Source organism: Hippoglossus stenolepis, chromosome 17, assembly GCF_022539355.2.
Source record: "Hippoglossus stenolepis isolate QCI-W04-F060 chromosome 17, HSTE1.2, whole genome shotgun sequence".
Lineage (NCBI taxonomy): Eukaryota > Metazoa > Chordata > Actinopteri > Pleuronectiformes > Pleuronectidae > Hippoglossus > Hippoglossus stenolepis.
In genome coordinates, this window is record NC_061499.1 from 2,461,097 (window position 1) to 2,479,916 (window position 18,820).

Consider the following 18,820-nt stretch of genomic DNA (forward strand, 5'->3'; position numbering starts at 1 on the left):
CCCCCCGGGGGGTCGGGACCCCCACTTTGGGAACCCCTGCCCCAGATAACCCTAACCCCAGATAACCCTAACCCCAGATAAACCTAACCCCAGATAACCCTAACCCATTTCACACACAAAGCAGATTCAAGAGGTTTATTACAATGATATTTATAAAACAGTTTGAAAACAGTAAAATGAATTCCTAAACATAAAGTGAGTTTAAAGTACTTAATAAAGAATAACTGATTGTAAATCAAATAACAGGCAAACTAAGCACCAGCAAGAAAAATAATATTCTACAATGAATGAAGTCATTAAATCCAGTGTGAGCTCAGCATTAAAAAAGCAAAGATCCTTTAAATACTCAACAGAAACAAAGACTGTATTTGCAGCAGGGACGTGTCTGTGTATGTAAAAGACTCCTGATTATACCTGAGTTATAAAAATATATGACATGATTTGTTCTGAATGATCTCATCACTCAGTTTGAACAAAATCAAAGTACATTTCATTCTTTTTAATTACAATTTAAACCTTGTTTCGCACAAGTTATATAAGGAATCCAACATATTTAATTTAATGAGCAGATTAAATAGAGTAACGGTGCAAATGTTCCCGTTCACATTTTTTCTTTTATCCAATGATCTGTTTCCACATCTATTCGATTCTTAGTTTCTCAATAATTCCAGTAAAAATGTAGGTTTAAAAAAAAAAATCGGACGTCTTTTACCAGACAAGGTCTTACACTATTAAATTCAATTCAATCAACACTATGCAACGTCTCTACCTTGAAACAGCAGCTTGACTGTTCACTTCTTCACTGACTGTGAACAGAGAGAATGGTCACTAACCCACAGACCTGATATAACCAAGCAGTAGCTTCTAGTGATTCAAAGATCCAGTGTCATGATGATTAGAAAAGGAGTTCCACAAGGCTCAATCCTCGGTCCTCTTCTCTTCACTGCTGACATCAAATCAACACCATTGAACCACTGAATCACCTTGCGTGGCTGCAGGGGGCGCTGTTGCTCAGTAACAGTTACATAGTGTTGATTTAAGAAGTAACTTCCAAGTTCAGACACAAACTTAATTTCTACCTCAAAGAACAAGTTATTAATTTTACATATACATACTTTTAAATCATCACGTCTCTCTTTTCACCTGATTAAACTTCCACTCAGTCTCTCAACTGCAACTCCTCCAGAATTCAGCGACAGATGAACTACGTACAGATCTCGTCATATCATCGCAGTTTTAGCATCACTGCATCTACTGCCCATTTATTTCTTATGATTTCATCTCAACTGAAGACTCACCTTCAAACATGGCCGACAACAAAGTCTCCCTTCTAGTATTAGATAATACTATTATTACGTTTTACTATTTTAGTTTTTATAATTAATGAATTCATATTTATTCTTATTCTACAGATTTGTATCCTGTTAGCCACACTTTGTTTTTAAATTTAATTCATTTTATCTTATCTATAACAATATAATACCTGTACATCGACTAGTTTATAATAATAATAATAATAAAATAAAAAAATATATAGCATTTATAGAGCGCTTTTAAAAGTCCTCAAAGACGCTTTTCATAGTGAGGGATACAATAATGAAACAATCAATATACATATGTTAAAAACCATGAAAAAGATACGAAATTAGGTATACTGGGGGTGGCAAGTTTGAAGAGGTTGGTTTTGAGGGCCTTTTTGAATGACAGCAGTGTGGGGGCCTTTTTGAATGACAGCAGTGTGGGGGCCTTTTTGAATGACAGCAGTGTGGGGGCCTTTTGAATGACAGCTGTGTGGGGGCCTTTTTGAATGACAGCAGTGTGGGGGCCTTTTTGAATGACAGGAGTGTGGGGGCCTTTTTGAATGACAGCAGTGTGGGGGCCTTTTTGAATGACAGGAGTAGGGGGCCTTTTTGAATGACAGCAGTGTGGGGGCCTTTTTGAATGACAGCAGTGTGGGGGCCAGTCTTGGGGCCTTTTTGATGTGGGGTGGTAATGTGTTCCACAGAGAGGGGGGGCGCCCGGTCACCCCAGGTACGGCGTTTATCAATGTAGGAGCTCAGAGCTGTTTGATATATTTTCTGTTATGTTCCACAATGTGTCCTACAAGGAGGTTTTCTTTACTTCACATGGTAAAAATACATATGGTTCTATATGGATAAAAGTTATGATTATTCTTCTTCTTCTTATGATTAAGTCTAAGTTTATTGACGATCCAGACGATCTCACTTCTCCATCAGAGCTTCGTTTTCGGAGGGATTCTTGGATTCACCTGCAGACGATAAACAGACATGTTACTTCTTTACTCTATTAAAATACTGACAAAACAGATTTGCTATTTGTCTGTTATGTATTTTATGCAACTAAAATATACATTTTGGGTTTTAAGTCTAAAATGACAAAGCAGAGTATTTCAGTTTAAAGAATTTAGTTTTCAGTGATTCAACTCCTTTTTACTGGGGAGGAGGAAGAAAAACACCAAAGTCCTAATAAATTAATACAAATTGAAGCTTCAAGCTGGTTTTCCAGCTTGAACGTACATTTTGACTTTCACACCTTCAGGCTACGTCCACATGGATGCATTTCAGTTTCAAAATGCATTTTCTTCAGCTTTGTGCTTGGTATCCACACAGCCAGGAAAGTACTTCCTGATCCGGTCTTCCAGTCACAGGGTGAACACAACATGGATAATGAACTACAAGCCTTTCTGCCCTTCTCTTTGTCAGCAGCTGTTGAATCAGAGTCTCTGAACGGTCCTGTGTGTTTTCAGGTGTTACTGAGGACGGACATTATTTCTGATCTGGAGCTAAAACATTCGTCTGGACAAAGAATTTCTGGGATCCAGTTGTTGGCATGATCATAGTAATACAAATACACTTTCATGAACAAAACAAAGATTCTTACCAGAGTCAGTTGAGACAGTTGAGACACTTGAGACACTTGAGACACCAGCGACACTTGAGCTGGTAGATCCTGACCCTGTCACAAGAGAACATGTATTTAGGACTGAACATCTAGATATAAATCCTCTTTATATACCGTATATATATACAATCAAGAGAATCAACAATAATAAACCTGAAAGTTTCTCCTGATGAAATAAAACTAACCTAATACAATAATCATTCCATGTCTAATTCAAACTGTGTGAATCAGAATCAAATTGATTTTAGAAATCAGATACTCAGCCCTAATGTATATAAATATATCTAAACTTTTATTTCTCATTTTCATATAGATTTTTTGAATTCTGTCATTTATTCATGAATTCATTAGCGTTTTTGAACATTATTATTTTCAATTGTATATTGAAGGATAATTTTTTTTGTAAACTGTGACTACTTCCTATGAAAATAACAAATCATGAGTTACTCTGTTTTTCAGTTAATCTGTTCATAGATTCATAAATGAATTTGTGATAAAATCATGAATGGCTATTTTAAATTGTACAATTAGTTATCAGTGAACTTGTACTATTTCCGTGGCACTTGTGCTCCTCCATACCAGAGGAGTAATAAACACGTCACACAAAGACGTGAACACGCAACCTAACAGGATGAACCAGTTAACATTCAGTCGACGATGACACACGTGAACACAGTGAACAGCCAGTGCTCCATTTCACATCAACTACAGATGATTCAAAAGTATTTTGTTACCTTTGGATCCGTTGTCCAGGAGATCTTTGTTTTGGGAGGAATTGTTGGATTCGATGTCCAGGAGATCTTTGTTGGTACCGCCTGCAGACGATAAACAGACATGTTACTTCTTTACTCTATTAAAATACTGACAAAACAGATTTGCTATTTGTCTGTTATGTATTTTTGTGCAACTAAAAAAAAACACGGTTCTGAGTTTCTTGGAAACTGTGATAAACATCAACACATGAATTAACAACTGAAAGTTATGGTTTTGTATTTATATAGCGCTTTTCTAGTCTTGATGACCACTCAAAGCTCTTTACAGTACAGTTTTACATTCACCCATTCACACACACATTCATACAGTGCATCTATTAGCAGCACTTTGTTGTTCTATGAGGGGCAATTCGGGGTTCAGCATCTTGCCCAAGGACACTTCGGCATGCAGATGGGGAAGACTGGGGATCGAACTGCCGACCTTCAGACCTTCAGATTGGAGGACGACCGCTCTACCCCTCAGCCACAGCCGCCCAAGTTCCAACACACACTTTCATTACTAATCTCTCAGTTAATGAGCAGCTCCTCGTGCTTTGACTTTGGGTTTTGTTATTTCATAGGTTTAAGATACTGAGGATATTGTATTGGACAGAAACAGAAGAATGGATGTAGCCTCTATTGGTCAGTGAGAGACTGAGCAGAGTGAACGTTCAGTTTAAAGGATTAGAAATGTAATGATTGACAGGACTGTTCTTTAACATTATCTCTAAAGTCCATAATAAAATGATAACAGACCTTTGTACCTGATAAAAACATTGATAGAAAATGATTTACAGCTTTAATGCTCTGAAGATTTCTTTCATATCCAAGCAGAATTGGTGTCGTAGACTGAATCCATATTGAATCAAATCAGAAATCGAATCGAGACCTTGTGAATGGAATGGAATCGATGTGGGAAATCAGTGGTGACACCCAGGCCTTGATGGAACAGAGACCATCAGTAAATTGAAACTTTGCCTTGCAGCTCAGCTCCTTCTTCACCATTAGTATAATGTGTCGTAGAAATGTGGGAGATGGAGAAAAAAGAGCTCCATTGAGGAACAAAGAATATGAACATGATCAGCACTGTTGACTCGACTTGGTCTCCAACAGTCTGAGTTCTGAAGAATCGAACCAAAGGAGGCTCCGATCCGGTCGATGGCATTGAGATAACTTCGGTGAAACCGTCAGGTGATCGATCATGTGACCAGATAATCTGCTCAGAGCGAGTCATCTAGTGTGCAGCAGACGTTAGAGGCTGTGGTGCTGGTTCATTAACCTCACTGATAACACACATGGATGCACTGTGCATGGAAGTCGAGGCCTCTCTTTGCTCTGGTCTTGTCTTAGGTTAAAATTCATTACAAACATAGTATATATAACAGGGTTGTCTGTACCTAATAAAGTGTCCACTGAGTGTATATTGCACTTACCACATTTGCCTTTTTTACGTAAGAACAATACGGTTCCAACCACAATGATCATGATGACGACCAGTGAAAGAGCAGCCACAACATACATGATGAGTCCAGAACCATCGGCAGGAAGTTTGTGATCTAAAACACAGGAAACATTCACGTTATATTCAACATCATCATTTCTATTTGCTAGGTTCAACTTAACCGTCACTGGTGCCGGCGCAGAGGCAGAACAATTATATTTGTGCTCGTTGATAATGTTCCTCTATGCTGAGTATACTCACCGTCAGAAACTGTACAACAGAAATTACCTTCAGATTTTAAACAGTTTATCAGTAAAAACACCAAATCTAAGCTTAAAATGGTGATTATGATCAAAATGTATTTATTCTACTCGTCTCGCTTAAATAACTAAAATACTGATTGAACACGAACGAGATTCAGTAAAAAAAAAACCTCAGGAACATTTAGGAGAACATTTGTAGTTCAGTGCAGGTCCACAGCTCAACAGTCTAATGACCAACATTCAACTAGGATCCATGTGTCACCGTCATCATGTTGTAAATAAATAGCGTGTATAAAGAGTTCAATGTGTGCAGAATGTGGAGCCTTCATCTTATAAAATGTTCTACGCATGGATTCCACTTTTTTAATTCTTTAAGAACACATTTTAAATATTCCTCAGAACTCCGATGCACAAACACACAAGCTATTCTACTGCAAGAGAAAAAGTTTCTTACCCCAAGTAACCGTGACACTTAAACCGGATCCCTCATGAATGACCTCACAGGTGTATTCAGACTCGTCCGTCTTTAAGATCTCCACACTGTGTCTCGTCTGGTAGGTGTCGTCATTGTTTGGTCGAACATTGGAGCTCTTCACTCCATCCACATTATCGAGAAGACGGCCGTTCCTTCTGATCTTCAGCTCGGCGTCTTTCTGGAGGAACCCGCTGGCCAGGCACGTCAGGATCACGTTGCTGTCGGTCTTGGACTTCTTTGCAAACATGAACATGTCAGGTGGAGCTGGGGAGAGAGAATCTGTGGTGAGTTCATGTTCAAAGGGAGAAGATGCAGCGACAGGCTTCAGCTCAATGTCCCCACCTCAGACCCTCTCAGGCTCGGCTGGGTTTGGCCCGAGCCGCTCGCTAGTAAGACAGAATTCAAATGACTGAAAAGAAATAAAGAAATACTCCTTCACAACAATATTTGAACATACAAAAAACAACAGTGGCGATGTAGCCTATGATTAATAACATTATAAAGTAGAGCCGTGGCAGAAAGGAAAACAATGACACACACACACCTACATTATATATATATATATAAAAAGGTTACTACAGTAGTAGTGACAGACCATTAAAACATATTGAAAATGATAAGTTTTCCTCTAGGATTTATTTTTAACAGTGGCGGCAACCGGCAACAATTGGTACTGTTCGATACCTACGCTACTGTTAAAGGAGTACGTGACGTTTGTAGAAGTATCGGTTGTCGTGACATCCCTACTTACATATTTTCAAAAAACTGAATTTTTAAATCTCTCATAATCATAAAACAAATCCAAAACAAAAATACAGAAATCTTTCTCACGAGCTGCTTGATGTTGCTTTCGTCCATATCCCACGAACTGATTCAACCAACGCAGACACTCGTTCTCCAGGTAGCCTTTGGTGTAGTCTTTCAGTGTCTGGACCTCGTCCCACTTCCTCTTGGTGTCTTGCGCCGCGGGATTGGCGCTGATCCAGACTCCGTCCTTATCGTCAAAATGCAGGAAGTCCTCTCCATCGTAGCTGTACGTGTCTTTGCCTTCATAGAACTTCACAATGCCGTTTTCCATGATGCTCTCACAGCCGTGCATCCACTGAAGGATGTGGGTATCTAACAGGGAGGACGGAGGAACAACACGACACAAAGACATCGATAAACACAAAACCAGAGAAGACGATGAGGTGGCTCAGATTAGAACTGTGATGTTTTCTGGTGGAACTTTAAGGGAGGAGACGAAGAGAAGTCACACAACGAGCATTGATTCATCTCAAGAAAACAGCTTCAATAAATTCTGCAAAAAGTTTTAAAGGGGACATAGCATGCCCATTTTACCACAAGTTGATATGGTTCCTTGGGGTCTTAATGAAATGTCTGTAACATACTTTGGTCAAAATACCACAAGGATCATTTCAAACAGCTCCTTTTTACCCTGTATAAAACAGCCCTCCACAGAGCGACCTGTTTTGAGTGCCTGTTCCTTTAAATGCTAATGAGCCAGCTCCCCCCTCCCCCCTCTCCCCCCATGATTTTAAACGATATAAATTACATATTTTATATGATATAAATTATCAAATATGCATCCCATACTTTGTATTCCCCTTCTGTTGTCCTGGAGTTTTAATTTCCCCAATCACATAATTTCATCAAGCTGCTGCTTCAAGGTACAAAAGTTGCTCAGTGTTGATTTAAACAAATAAGAGCTGATATTCTAGCTGGTGCATTTATTTATAAAAAGTTGAACTAATAATAAGTAGAATGGGACCTCCTCCAGATTTTTATTTTGTTCTGCACCAAATCCCACACAATCATAAAGATCAGTCCTCTAAACATGTCAGCTTTATTTCATCAGTATCAACATAATTGATGATGACTTTAAAATGGGCGGATGAATCGTACCATTGTCATTCTGTCGCAGTCGCTCCATCAGGATGCCGATGTTGACACGGAACCACGTCTGCTTGCTCAGGCGGGACTGTGTGCCTTTTTCCCAGTAGTTCTTCTCCATTCGCTCCGCCATCCACGGCTGTTTGGGAACTTTCCGTTTGAGGTCAGAGTCAAAGTAGTCGATCATCGTGTCGTCCACCAGACCCATGGCTGTGAACTCGTGGATCCCAGGAAGCAAGGTAGGTTTGGAGAAGGCCGTGTAGATGTACGTGAGGGAATGCCTCTCTACAAATCACAAGGGACAAACCTTTTCTTTCATTTCTTATATAAACACATAAACAGATCATTTTGAGGTTAATTGAAACTGACGCGTTCTGAACGAGGAAGCAGAACCTGTGGCTGTCGAGGTAACTTCGGGTTTAACTCTGAGTTCTCACTTGTGACCAGGGTATATTACCATGGTAACTGATGCTGAACCTTTAACCAACTACTGACCAATCAGATCAGAGTCGTCCATCTACAGGATCCTGACAGGGACAGAAACATTTAGGCTCCAGTAAAGTGTAAAGAAATAATAAATGTGACAGGAAGCCTTCAGTTGTCATAAAACTCAAAAGGTGTTTGTCCAGTCTGGGCTTCTGTAACATGGCGGCCTCCGTAGAGCGAATACTGTATATTTCCAGATGTAAATACAAAGTACTTGGATATACAGTATATAAATATAAAGGGCTCATTCTAGTGTTTTCTTTCCCTCCTCGTTCTTTCGGTGTGTTCACAGCATGTTGCCAGTTGTTAATAAAGTTTTGTGAAGCATCAGTGAAACACCATCATTCAGCCGAGGACGCTACAAACATCAGTGTGATAAGAACATGTATTTAACTCAAATTCAGTCCATGGGGTTAATGAGCTGTACTGGAGCCGGCCACCAGGGGGCGTGTCATCACGTATATTCGCAGTCTGATGAGTCGTTTTAACCACGACTCTGTGAATTCTGTCCGTTTGACGTGGAACTAATAAAAAACACGTTGACAAACTGGAGAACAACGATTCTTCCTTCGTTAATTCAACACAACAACTCAAAGACTCGTCTATTTCTAACTGCGTCACAACTTTCCGCGTTTTACTTTCACTTTGACAAACTGAACTCACCAGCGAGGCCCGCGGGAAACAGGGAGAGGAGAGAGAGGAGAGAGATGAAGAGCAGGTCGGGACGAGCCTTCATCTTGTTCTTCTTCTTCTTCTTCTTCTTCTTCTTCTTCTTCTTCTTCTTCTTCTCCTCCTCTTTTCCTCCGTCTGTCTCTTCGCGTCTCTTCTTCCTCCGCCACTCAGGAAGCACTGACTGGTGCGTTCAGGGACGGCTCGGAATGTCCCCGCGCCTTTTTAACAAGAGACTAAATACAAGAAATACAAACACTTGAACTGTTCAGACTAAAATCTATGTTTTTCTTTGTGTGCGTGTCTGAATGTGTGGCCTTCAGATAGTGACTGATAGTAGCTGTTGCTGGCTGGTTTTAATCTTGAAGTTGGTTATGTGTGTGTGTGTGTGTGTGTGTGTGTGTGTGTGTGTGTGTGTGTGTGTGTGTGTGTGTGTGTGTGTGTGCGTCACATCGCAGTTCAGTCTCGCACCTGTCTGATAATGCCTGTTTGAGAAGACTGTACATCTGTGGCGTACAATACACTGTACTTTAACTTGTTCTCATACCTAACTTACTATATTACAGCCTAAACTCCATCAGCTTTATTCAAACATCACACATACATGAATGCACTGTTTTCATAAGAAACTGTGACCTACCCTTAGAAAGAATTCAAGCAGCGGCCACTAGGGTCTGAAGGACAGATAGGAAAGGCGTTGTTTTGTCTAGAAAACGCGCAAGCTTACACACACAGAACATACAGCCGATAACGCAGGAACAAGGTTTCTCACTCCAATGAACAACAACACCGTATCTGCAAAAATACTGAAGACCCACAAGGCTTCAGCTGAAGGCCTGTCTGTAAAACATGAAACCAAACACTGTCAGAATGGGAAGCTTTTCCCAGCTACTGTCACAGGAGGGGCGAACCTGGGAGCGGCTCCTCATCATTCGCAGACTCCAGGGCCAAGAGGATGGGACCACGCACCGGCAAGGGAGAGCCAAGGTCTGAGCCACGGTGACTCCCCCTCGTTATTGACCAATGAAGTTCTACCTACTGTTATAAATACTGTACCCGTCATCCGTTCGGGGCGACTCTTGACTACCCCGTGCTACTAGAAAGCCGAGGCTGTGTATTGAGTGCCCATAGCTATGCTGTACCTTTTCATTGCTTCTGAATAAATACTTGTTGAACCAAACCGAGACCGGCTCTTCTCATATCTCGGGATAAAAGAACAGGACAGAACAAACATCAGTGAGATGAGAACGACCCGAAATGACAGAAACATCTTTCACAAACATTTAACATCTACTTAGATGTTTTAGTTTGGTCCATGTCCCATCTGCTAACATGGAGGAGGCAGGATGTCCCATCTGCTAACATGGAGGAGGCAGGATGTCCCATCTGCTAACATGGAGGAGGCAGGATGTCCCATCTGCTAACATGGAGGAGGCAGGGTTTATGGCCTATACTGCAGCCAGCCACCAGGGGGATTGAGATGTTTCATCTTTTAAGCGGCGTCACGTCGTCCATCTTTATTTTACAGTCGGGTGTTTTGTGTGAGACGAACTGAAGGAATCGAACGTGTGTTGAGTTTTTTTATTTTCTCTTTTTTCATTTCAAGCCGACAATCAACACATTTACAAAGTAAAGTTCTACTTCCAATTTATATCTATGTACATTTATTATTACACCGTTAAACTTTGGATGTGACAAAATATCTGTAACATTTACATGGAGAAGCTGGAGACTGATAAAGACTCGTTTTCTTTCTGTACATTCGTCCATTATTAAATACATATCTCTGTCTTTTCTTTTTATTTCCTGACTCCAACATAAAATGACTCTTATTTTACTTCAGTTGTGTCTTATTCTTTTTTCTGTGTAGTTTTGATCTCAAATGTAAAATTAAAGGTGATTTATTGTGGTTTATTTTTCTTCCTCATTTTAAAGGCACTCACCCACTCTGATTTGTGTATTTTTCCTTTTCTTATCTTTCTTTTCCATAAAAAAACACCATCAGTCCCTCTTGTCCTCCTCTGAGCTCCCCCTCCCCTCATCCCTCCATCCCCGGTCAGTCCATCTTTTCCTCCCGAAGCGGAAACCGAAGCCCCCCTTCTCCCGGTTGACAGCCTGGAGCCCCCCGATGATGGAGGTCAGAGCTTCGTTCCTCTTCCCGCCTTCCTCCCCTTCTCCTCCGTCTTGGTAGTGGTAGCTCTCCAGAGAGTGACCCTCAGGGAAGGGCGGCAGTGGCCGGGCCATCAGGTCTCCTCTCTGGGCTCTCAGCAGCGCCTCCTCCTCCCAGGATCCGTCCTCCTCGGCCTCCTGCCCAGGCTCCAGCAGCGCTTGGTGGACGAGCTGAGGGGCGACGAGCTGGTCCAGAGCCGCCTGGTGCTGCAGCACAGACTCCAGATCAGATCCGTCCATTGTGTCTGCGAAGGAGAGGGGGCACGACCACGCCGTCCATGGGATGGGGCAGAGCAGGGCGAGGAAGAGGAGGGTGAGCTGAGAGGCCCCGAGATGGAAAGATGGTCTCATCTGAAAACAGACCCAACAGGTTATTTTATTCCACCGTCCGTCCGTTCGTCCCATTCTCGTTAACGAAATATCTCCTAACTCTTAGTGGTAATTCTTTCAAATTTGGACAAAAAAATAAACTGATTGGATTTTAATGTTCAAAGATAAAAAGGTCAAGGTCACATGACCTCACCTTGTTGTGAACTCAAGATATTCTTATGAACGTAATATCTCAAGAATGCCTCAAAAGAGAAATTCTTCAATTCTTGACCAGTTGTCCCTTGGAACTGATCAGTATTCAGATTTCCTATCATTTGATTTTTACCTTTGATGTTTTGTTTTGCTGATGTTATTTTTGTGAAGCACTTTGTAACTGCGGTTTTCAAAGCTTCTGTATAAAGTTAGTTTTATTATCATTATATATTCGTCTATTTGCACAGCTCCTTAGCAGAGTTAGGGCTAAGCTCATTTCATCTGTTGTCCCCGGGCAAGAAAAGATAAAACCAACACAAGATTTCACAACAATAAAACACAACAACAACAACAACAACAACAACAACAACAACAGGATTCAAGTGTGATGACTCCATGATTGGGTTAATTTTAACCATGATTTCATCTTGAATTTAAAACCAGCAAAACATAATTATCATTTTTACAAATCTACAGAAATAATTCATACTTGTTCTGTAGCTGAACTTTTTCTCTCGTTGAAAATCATCCTAAGAAATTTTCTACGACTTTCTTCCCTAATTCTGACAAATAGATAAAGTGAAAATAATAATAAATATATATATAAAGCTCTGGGTCACTGGAGCTTCATCAGGACAACAAATAAGAAGCTGCCATGGCAACAAAACTAAATCAAATAATCATAAAGACAGCAAATGTAAATAAATCAGAAAAATTATCAACAGCTGCATAAATAAAACAGAGAATAATAAAGTAAAGGACAAGCAGCCGATCTGTGTTTCAGAGACGTTTAGTTCCAAAATGTTTAAAGAAATAAATATGGGTATTCAAGTCACATCCGGTTCCATTTGGAGAGGAAATTATATTCATATCAAAATTATATAAATATTCATAAACTGCACTTTGGAGTCAACTAAGTTTTATATGAGCCACAGGTTTGTTATTTAGATTTAAAATAATAATTATCTTTATTTCGATGAAGTTAAAAATGAAAAATTGAATGGAAACAATAAGAAACTATTCCAGATTAAACAACATCAGAGCAGAAACATTAGAGAAAAAGTTGAAAAATATTTCAAACATATTTAAAGTTGTTGGTAAGTTCAGAGCTAGAATTAGTAAATAAATACACAAATAAATAAATACAAATCAATGTTGTATTTGTATTTATGTATATATATATTTTTTTAGTTTGTTACACACAACATTGTAAAAAGAACAAATAAAGGTAAAAGCAGGAACTTACATGTTTGAGTGTCGGTGAAGAAGATGAGGGAGAAAAACTCATTTCCATCTCTTCCCTTGAGTCCTCTTCTGTATCTTCTCTATCTTCTGTCATCTCGCACCTTTTTAAAAAACGAAGCGACCTCCAATCATCGAGCGCCGCCCTTGGGTCACGGCTGCCGTGGTTACCCATTGCCCCCCCCCCTCCTCTGACGCACACAAAGGCACTAACCTTCATTCTTTCAGCTGAGAAACCTCAGGCCTCTTCAGTGTGTCGCTGCAATTATTGCTGCTTGATTGGGAGACAATTCACAAAGAGTCAGCTGCCAATAATTAAGATGCTTCTGAGGAGAGAAGTCGAGGAAACGGGAAGACGAGGGCAGTTTGTGTCGTGGTCGTCATGAAGGTTGTCTCCGCTGAAAGAATGTCAACAACCTCAAACCCAATGAGGCCGAACTCCTGCTGTCGCCTGGTACGCGATGACGATGAGTCTGTATCGATTTCTGCCTTCAGGCTGTTTTAAGACTCACTGTGTTTGATCTGAAAACTTAAAGCCACAAACTGACCCTTGGAAATCTGTGAACGTCAGAGGACGTTCACGATCTTTATATTTACCTGTTAAAGAAGCGCTCGACTTAACATGTTTACCACTTAAATCGTGAAAATACAGAGTCCGAAACAAACGTCCAGGTCTGACACATTCACACCAGGTCAGACTGTAATCATCAACGTGAAGCCAAGTCATTTCTATCGCCACCTGGTGGCAGGCTGCAGGTTAGCTCATAAACCCCACCTCCAACATGTTAGCAGAGGGGAGCAGGAAATCTTCATCATCGAGATTATGCTTGGAAAGAGTAAAAATACTTCTGCAATGAATCAATTATCCAAATAGCCATTATCAAAATGCACCATGGGAGTTGTAGTAAACTTAGATGACCTTTGACCTTTTTGACTTCATATCAAAGAAAACTAAAAGCCCAAGGATTCTATTGCAAAAGAAGTCATGATTGACAGCTGAGGCTGACCTAGGATTGGCCAAGCGGTGGTATGGGCGGGACCTCGACACCACGGCTCCACGCCACGATCTGGCTCCAGATGAGGTCACCACCACAAGATGGCGGCGTTTGTATCCAAGATACTTTATCTTTTGTTTCGCACAAAATCTTTATGTACAGTAAATATCCTGAGACACTGATGCACTTCTCTGCACCTTTTGTTTCTCGTTGTTTCAGATACTTTCCACACCAAGTCTGTATTTTCCGTCTGAAATTGTTGCATGTTTAAAAATGTAAAGAATCACTTTTACGCACAGAAACTTTGTTCGGTCAGTAAGGTTTTCAGAACAGGTTTGATTCTCTGCGTTTTCTCTTCTGTCCAAGTCGTCCCAGTTTGCTCGAGCTGTTCAGGATCAACTGAGTTTTGTCCTTGTTAACGTTTGGTCTCTCAGCTGGTGGAGAATCAAACTGGATCACTGACGTCCTGAAACTCCTGGAAGCGATCGGGATCATTTCTCAGCTCGTTGATCCAAAGATGAAATTCTCCTTGTTCCTGAAGCTTCTTCGGTTTGGAGTAAATGTCTTTCTTTTGTCAGGAAGTGAGAGAATCTTCACTGCTCCATTTGATCTCCAATAAAACAAAAACACATCGACACATCAGAAACAGGGAGAGTCATCTGGTTTTATTGTTTCTAATCTGAATTCTGGATTCATTTACTGCTAATGCTAACACAACATTTCCTACTGGTGCTCCTTCACATTAATGGTGTTGAGATCTGATGATTAGAACTCGTCTGTAATAAAATAAAGTAAATGAAGGAGAAGATTTATTGTTTATCCTCTAACAGTAGTGATCTTCGGCTCCTCCTCCCGCCTCCACAAAGTCCTCGCAGGCCTCCAGAGACGAGACACACCCCAGTGCACTCTGGGAATCGTAGTCCAGGAAGAAGGCGGGGTTTTGCAGCTGGCGAGTTGGATTGGCAGTCGGGCTCGGCGGGAGGCCGCAGAGCGGGGCGGTGAGGAGAGACAGCTGCAGCTGGTCGATGGTGCTGGGGATGAAGGGCCTTGATTGGTCGAGTGGGGAGCAGGCTTGGGGGGGGGGCGAGCTGGTCACCATGGAGATGGCTGCTCTCAGGGGGGCGGAGGGGGAGTTGACCTGAGAGTCGTCCGAGGTCAGAGAGCGCCGCAGTTTGGCCCGAGCGTTTTGAAACCACACCTGAGAGAGAGAGAGAGAGAGAGAGAGAGAGAGAGAGAGAGAGAGAGAGAGAGAGAGAGAGAGAGAGAGAGAGAGAGAGAGAGAGAGAGAGAGAGAGAGAGAGGAGAGAGAGAGAGAGAGAGAGAGAGAGAGAGGAGAGAGAGAGAGAGAGGGAGAGAGAGAGAGAGAGAGAGAGAAGAGAGAGAGAGAGAGAGAGAGAGAGGGAGGGAGAGAGAGAGAGAGAGGGTTTTGGTTTGTGGACTTTTGATTTCCTTGTGCTTTGTGTTATAATCTTTAACTTCTGTCCAAGAGGATTTGACAACTCAAACGTGTCTTTATCTTATGACGTCCCTTGTCTCACCTGCAGGACTCTCTTGGGGAGGCCCGTCTTGTGTGCGAGACACGTCCAGTCCTTTCCGTCAGGGTTGTGCTTCTGGGCGAAATATGACTCCAGGGCTCGGAGCTGCTCGCTGCGGAAACACGTCCTGATTCGCTTGGTCCGCCGGCGAGTGCGTCCACCTGACACCCTGTCGTCCAACCGTGGCTCTGAACTGCTGACAGACTCCTCCCCCTCACCTGAGACCTGGTTCTGAGCTGTTGTCTCACACACACCTACACACACACAAACACACACACAAACACACACACATAACTTTAGCTCCTAGTTTTTGATTTGTAAACTGTAAATAAAGATGGACGACATGACAGATCGCAAAATTAAGGCCAAAGCGTCTTTATCTCCCCCTGGTGGCTGACTGCAGTACACGCAATGGGACATAAACCAAACTAAAAAACGTAGAAGTTATCGTTCGAGTCTCTCAGCACAGACTCCAATAGACGTCACATGTGCTCGATGGCAGCGTTCGTATTTTAGCTTCAGTTTTGTGCGATGGGAGGAAGTGGACAGTCTGTGGTTTTCCACCCTCACCGTCTTTCAGATGAGGTCTGAGCTGAGGATTGTGGGACATGGCCACAGTCCCGTCCCCATGATAGTGTGATTGACAGTAGAGGCTCTGGCCCTGGACACAGTACAGGTTGCCTGGCATCAGTGTGACATCACACTCCTGCAAAACACACGCTCATTGACACGTCTGACTTGACTCCACTGTGACACAGTACTTCACCACGACCTCTGAGGAAACCTCGAGCGAACCTGGCAGGAGAAGCAGTGAGGGTGGAACGTCAGCTCACCAGACCTCATGACCAGGGCGGACGCTGGGATTGGCTGGAAGCAGCGAGCACACTGACCGCCGCCAAACATCCTGACACGACACAGAGAAGAGGAGGAGTCAGTGGGTGAGTGTCTGGACGCTAACATGCATGTGTCTGAGGTTGTGGGTGAGAAGCCTGTGGGAACCTGCTGTAGTCCTGCTGGCAGTAGATGTCCCCGTCTCTCCAGTACAGCGAGGGGTGTGTCTGCAGCTCGCACTGACATTGGCTGCAGCGGAGGCAGGTGCCGTGCCACACCCGGCTCGCAGCCAATAGGAAGAAGCGGTCGCACACCTGCTCGCCACAACCGGAGCACGTCATTGGCTCCTGAATGGAAACCGCTGTCGGAGCCTGGGACAGATTCAAATTCATCGACAAACAGAAACAAGACACAAATTACATTTGTTCCTGAAACGTGTTCATGAGAAACTATAAAAGGGATTGAAAGAATTCAGACTTTGTGTTGAGTCCTTCCCAAAGACATCAACACTAAGTTACAGTCACTGAGCAGCAGCGCCCCCTGCAGCCACACATGGAGATTAACTCTGTTGTCTCTGAGTGACGAAGGTTTTCATGTGTAGAAAAAACAAAGTGTCTCAATGTGTTGACTGGGTCGTCCCTCTGGATATTACCCATGATCCTCTGCTTCCTGACCCTGAAGAGCTGCTGCTGGAACAAATCCACCGAACTTCATGATTCTTCATGTTTTAACAGTTTCCTGCTGAATATCGGAGATCAACTCTGTGTCTGTGCCTCAGAAAAACCTCTTTACAAAACTGAGTGTGAAGAACGCAAAGGATGGTGTATAATATGTAATTACATCATTATATATGGTGTCAATGTATTCATTAATATTTAATGAGTAGATGTGTTGTTATAGCTTTAATTCTTTGTGGATTAGATTGTGTGTTGTTTTGCTTTGTTGTTGATGTTGATTGTAGATATTTTGTATATTTAAAGACATTAATAAAATCGAAGTGATTAAAGCTGATGTTAAAGCTGAGGATGCAGACGGTGGCCGCAGCACAAAGTAGTGACACCCTCCACCAACCATCATCTTATTGTCTTCATGCTCACGTTGTCTGCAGCAGCACTTTCCTCCCCCCCCGCTGGGCCGCCGCCCGGCTCCGACCCCTCTGCCTCGTCACCAAGGTCACTGCCGAACAACAGGTCCTCCAGGGCCCGGGCGTCTGGCGACATCATGATTGTCCCGAGGAGGTGGAGGGGTAATTATCAGTCCTCTCCGGAATCACAGGCCTCGTTAGAGAGCTAAAAACAGACTCATTTAATTCTACATTAATAAACAACAACAAGGTTATCATGAGTGAAAAGTAGTTTAATACCTCGACGACTCAGAAACATCCACTGGTTTCTTCAAATCTGTAAAAATATTTATTTTTTTATTTTTAAAAATTTGTCCTGTTTTGCAGTTTTTTTTTACTTTTTGAATTTAAATATATCACATCAACAAATAAATAACACAAACCATAAACTAAACAATAAAATCATACAACAACACACTTCACAGAAACAACCTCAGTATCTTTTCATCCACTGGAGTAGAAGGTGCAGTAGAATGATCCATAATGAAACTGATCATTAGTTATTTTATTAGAATATATTCTCTTCTGGAAAGTTGATGTTATTGCAAACTGATGATATTTGAGTTTGGTTTGCTCATAAGAATATTAACAAGAATAAACACAAGAAGATGAATAATAATAAACGTAGTAATATTCAAAATAATCATCATAAATCGTACCTTTCTTGTTTGTCCTCTGGTTGATGTGAATCCCTCAAACGTCTCATCTCTTTAAAAGTGGAAATGTTTTCTTCAGCTCTTCAAAAACTGTCTTTCTTCTTCCAGAGGAATCATTTCTTTTCTTCTGGACGTCTCCCTGTTTCCTCTCCTGCTCTTTGACAGACGTCCACTCACCTGCCTCAGGTGTCTCTGCCGCCTCCTGTCTCCTGGTGTTTAGGATCAGTTTCCACCTCTTCATCCATCCTGACAGCAGCACACACACACACACACACACACACACACACACACACACACGCACACACGCACACACACACACACACACACACACACACACACACACACACACACACACACACACACACACGCACACACACACACACACACCTGGAAACAAGAGGCCCAGGTGACTCAGGTAAGAACTGATCTGATTGGCCACCTGGTGAATGTGGTGGTGGGGGTGCACCCTGGGGACCAATTAAAACAACGCACACACACACACAGGGTTTAAAAAGTCGCCTGGGATCGTCTTCACCCTGAGAAACAGACGTTATTGTGATTCTGTGTGATGATGAGACACGAGCTTCACGACACAAAGACAAATATTCAGAAAAGAAACAGATGAAAACCTCCTGTTTTCATCAGTTAGTGATTTAAATATCACGAGCATCAGTTTTCAATATGAATCCTTTTGATTCTTTTCGGGAGCAACAACAGAATCAGAACTGAGGTGAGAGAACAGGCTCTGAGGGGACGCAGTGCACCAGAGATACACCAGGGGGCGGTGCTGAGCTTTACAATGGGTTTTTCTCTGCAGGTTTTAAACCACTAACTCTTCCGTCAGAA

General features: G+C 42.0%; 3 protein-coding genes across 3 annotated transcripts; all 3 read right to left on the reverse strand.

Moving 5' to 3' along the window:
• Positions 1-121: 121 nt before the first annotated feature.
• On the reverse strand, positions 122-9,082 carry LOC118125177 (BOLA class I histocompatibility antigen, alpha chain BL3-7). Its single transcript, XM_035183570.2, has 8 exons — positions 8,896-9,082; positions 7,759-8,031; positions 6,685-6,972; positions 5,833-6,117; positions 5,108-5,230; positions 3,657-3,737; positions 2,902-2,976; positions 122-2,269 (listed from the first exon to the last, which is right to left on the reverse strand). The coding sequence occupies exons 1-8, from the start codon at positions 8,966-8,968 to the stop codon at positions 2,223-2,225; spliced, it is 1,245 nt and encodes a 414-aa protein (XP_035039461.1). The 5' UTR covers positions 8,969-9,082; the 3' UTR covers positions 122-2,222.
• Positions 9,083-10,953: 1,871 nt separating this feature from the next.
• On the reverse strand, positions 10,954-13,760 carry LOC124855002 (pyroglutamylated RFamide peptide; the record flags this gene model as incomplete). Its single annotated transcript, XM_047344079.1, has 2 exons — positions 12,839-13,760; positions 10,954-11,421 (listed from the first exon to the last, which is right to left on the reverse strand). Coding segments are annotated over exons 1-2 (684 nt in total), but the record flags the coding sequence as incomplete, so codon positions are not given.
• Positions 13,761-13,787: 27 nt separating this feature from the next.
• Positions 13,788-18,784, reverse strand: LOC118125109 (LIM/homeobox protein Awh). Its single transcript, XM_047344080.1, has 6 exons — positions 17,293-18,784; positions 16,364-16,566; positions 16,160-16,268; positions 15,935-16,070; positions 15,368-15,582; positions 13,788-15,027 (listed from the first exon to the last, which is right to left on the reverse strand). Exons 1-6 carry the CDS (start codon positions 17,416-17,418, stop codon positions 14,653-14,655), a joined length of 1,164 nt encoding a protein of 387 aa, XP_047200036.1. The 5' UTR covers positions 17,419-18,784; the 3' UTR covers positions 13,788-14,652.
• Between the last annotated feature and the right edge of the window lie 36 nt (positions 18,785-18,820).

Bases quoted from the DNA above. Each gene is read 5' to 3' on its own strand.
- LOC118125177 (XM_035183570.2), bottom strand. From the start codon at position 8,968: ATGAAGGCTCGTCCCGACCTGCTCTTCATCTCTCTCCTCTCTCTCCTC. The intron at 5,231-5,832 runs GTAAGAAACTTT...CCTGTGTTTTAG, and splicing joins AAGTGTCACGGTTACTTGGG to ATCACAAACTTCCTGCCGAT. The intron at 3,738-5,107 runs GTAAGTGCAATA...TATCGTCTGCAG, and splicing joins ACGTAAAAAAGGCAAATGTG to GCGGTACCAACAAAGATCTC.
- LOC118125109 (XM_047344080.1), bottom strand. From the start codon at position 17,418: ATGATGTCGCCAGACGCCCGGGCCCTGGAGGACCTGTTGTTCGGCAGT. The intron at 16,071-16,159 runs GTTCGCTCGAGG...TGTGTTTTGCAG, and splicing joins CTCACTGCTTCTCCTGCCAG to GAGTGTGATGTCACACTGAT. The intron at 15,583-15,934 runs GTGAGGGTGGAA...ACCAGGTCTCAG, and splicing joins CAGACCTCATCTGAAAGACG to GTGAGGGGGAGGAGTCTGTC.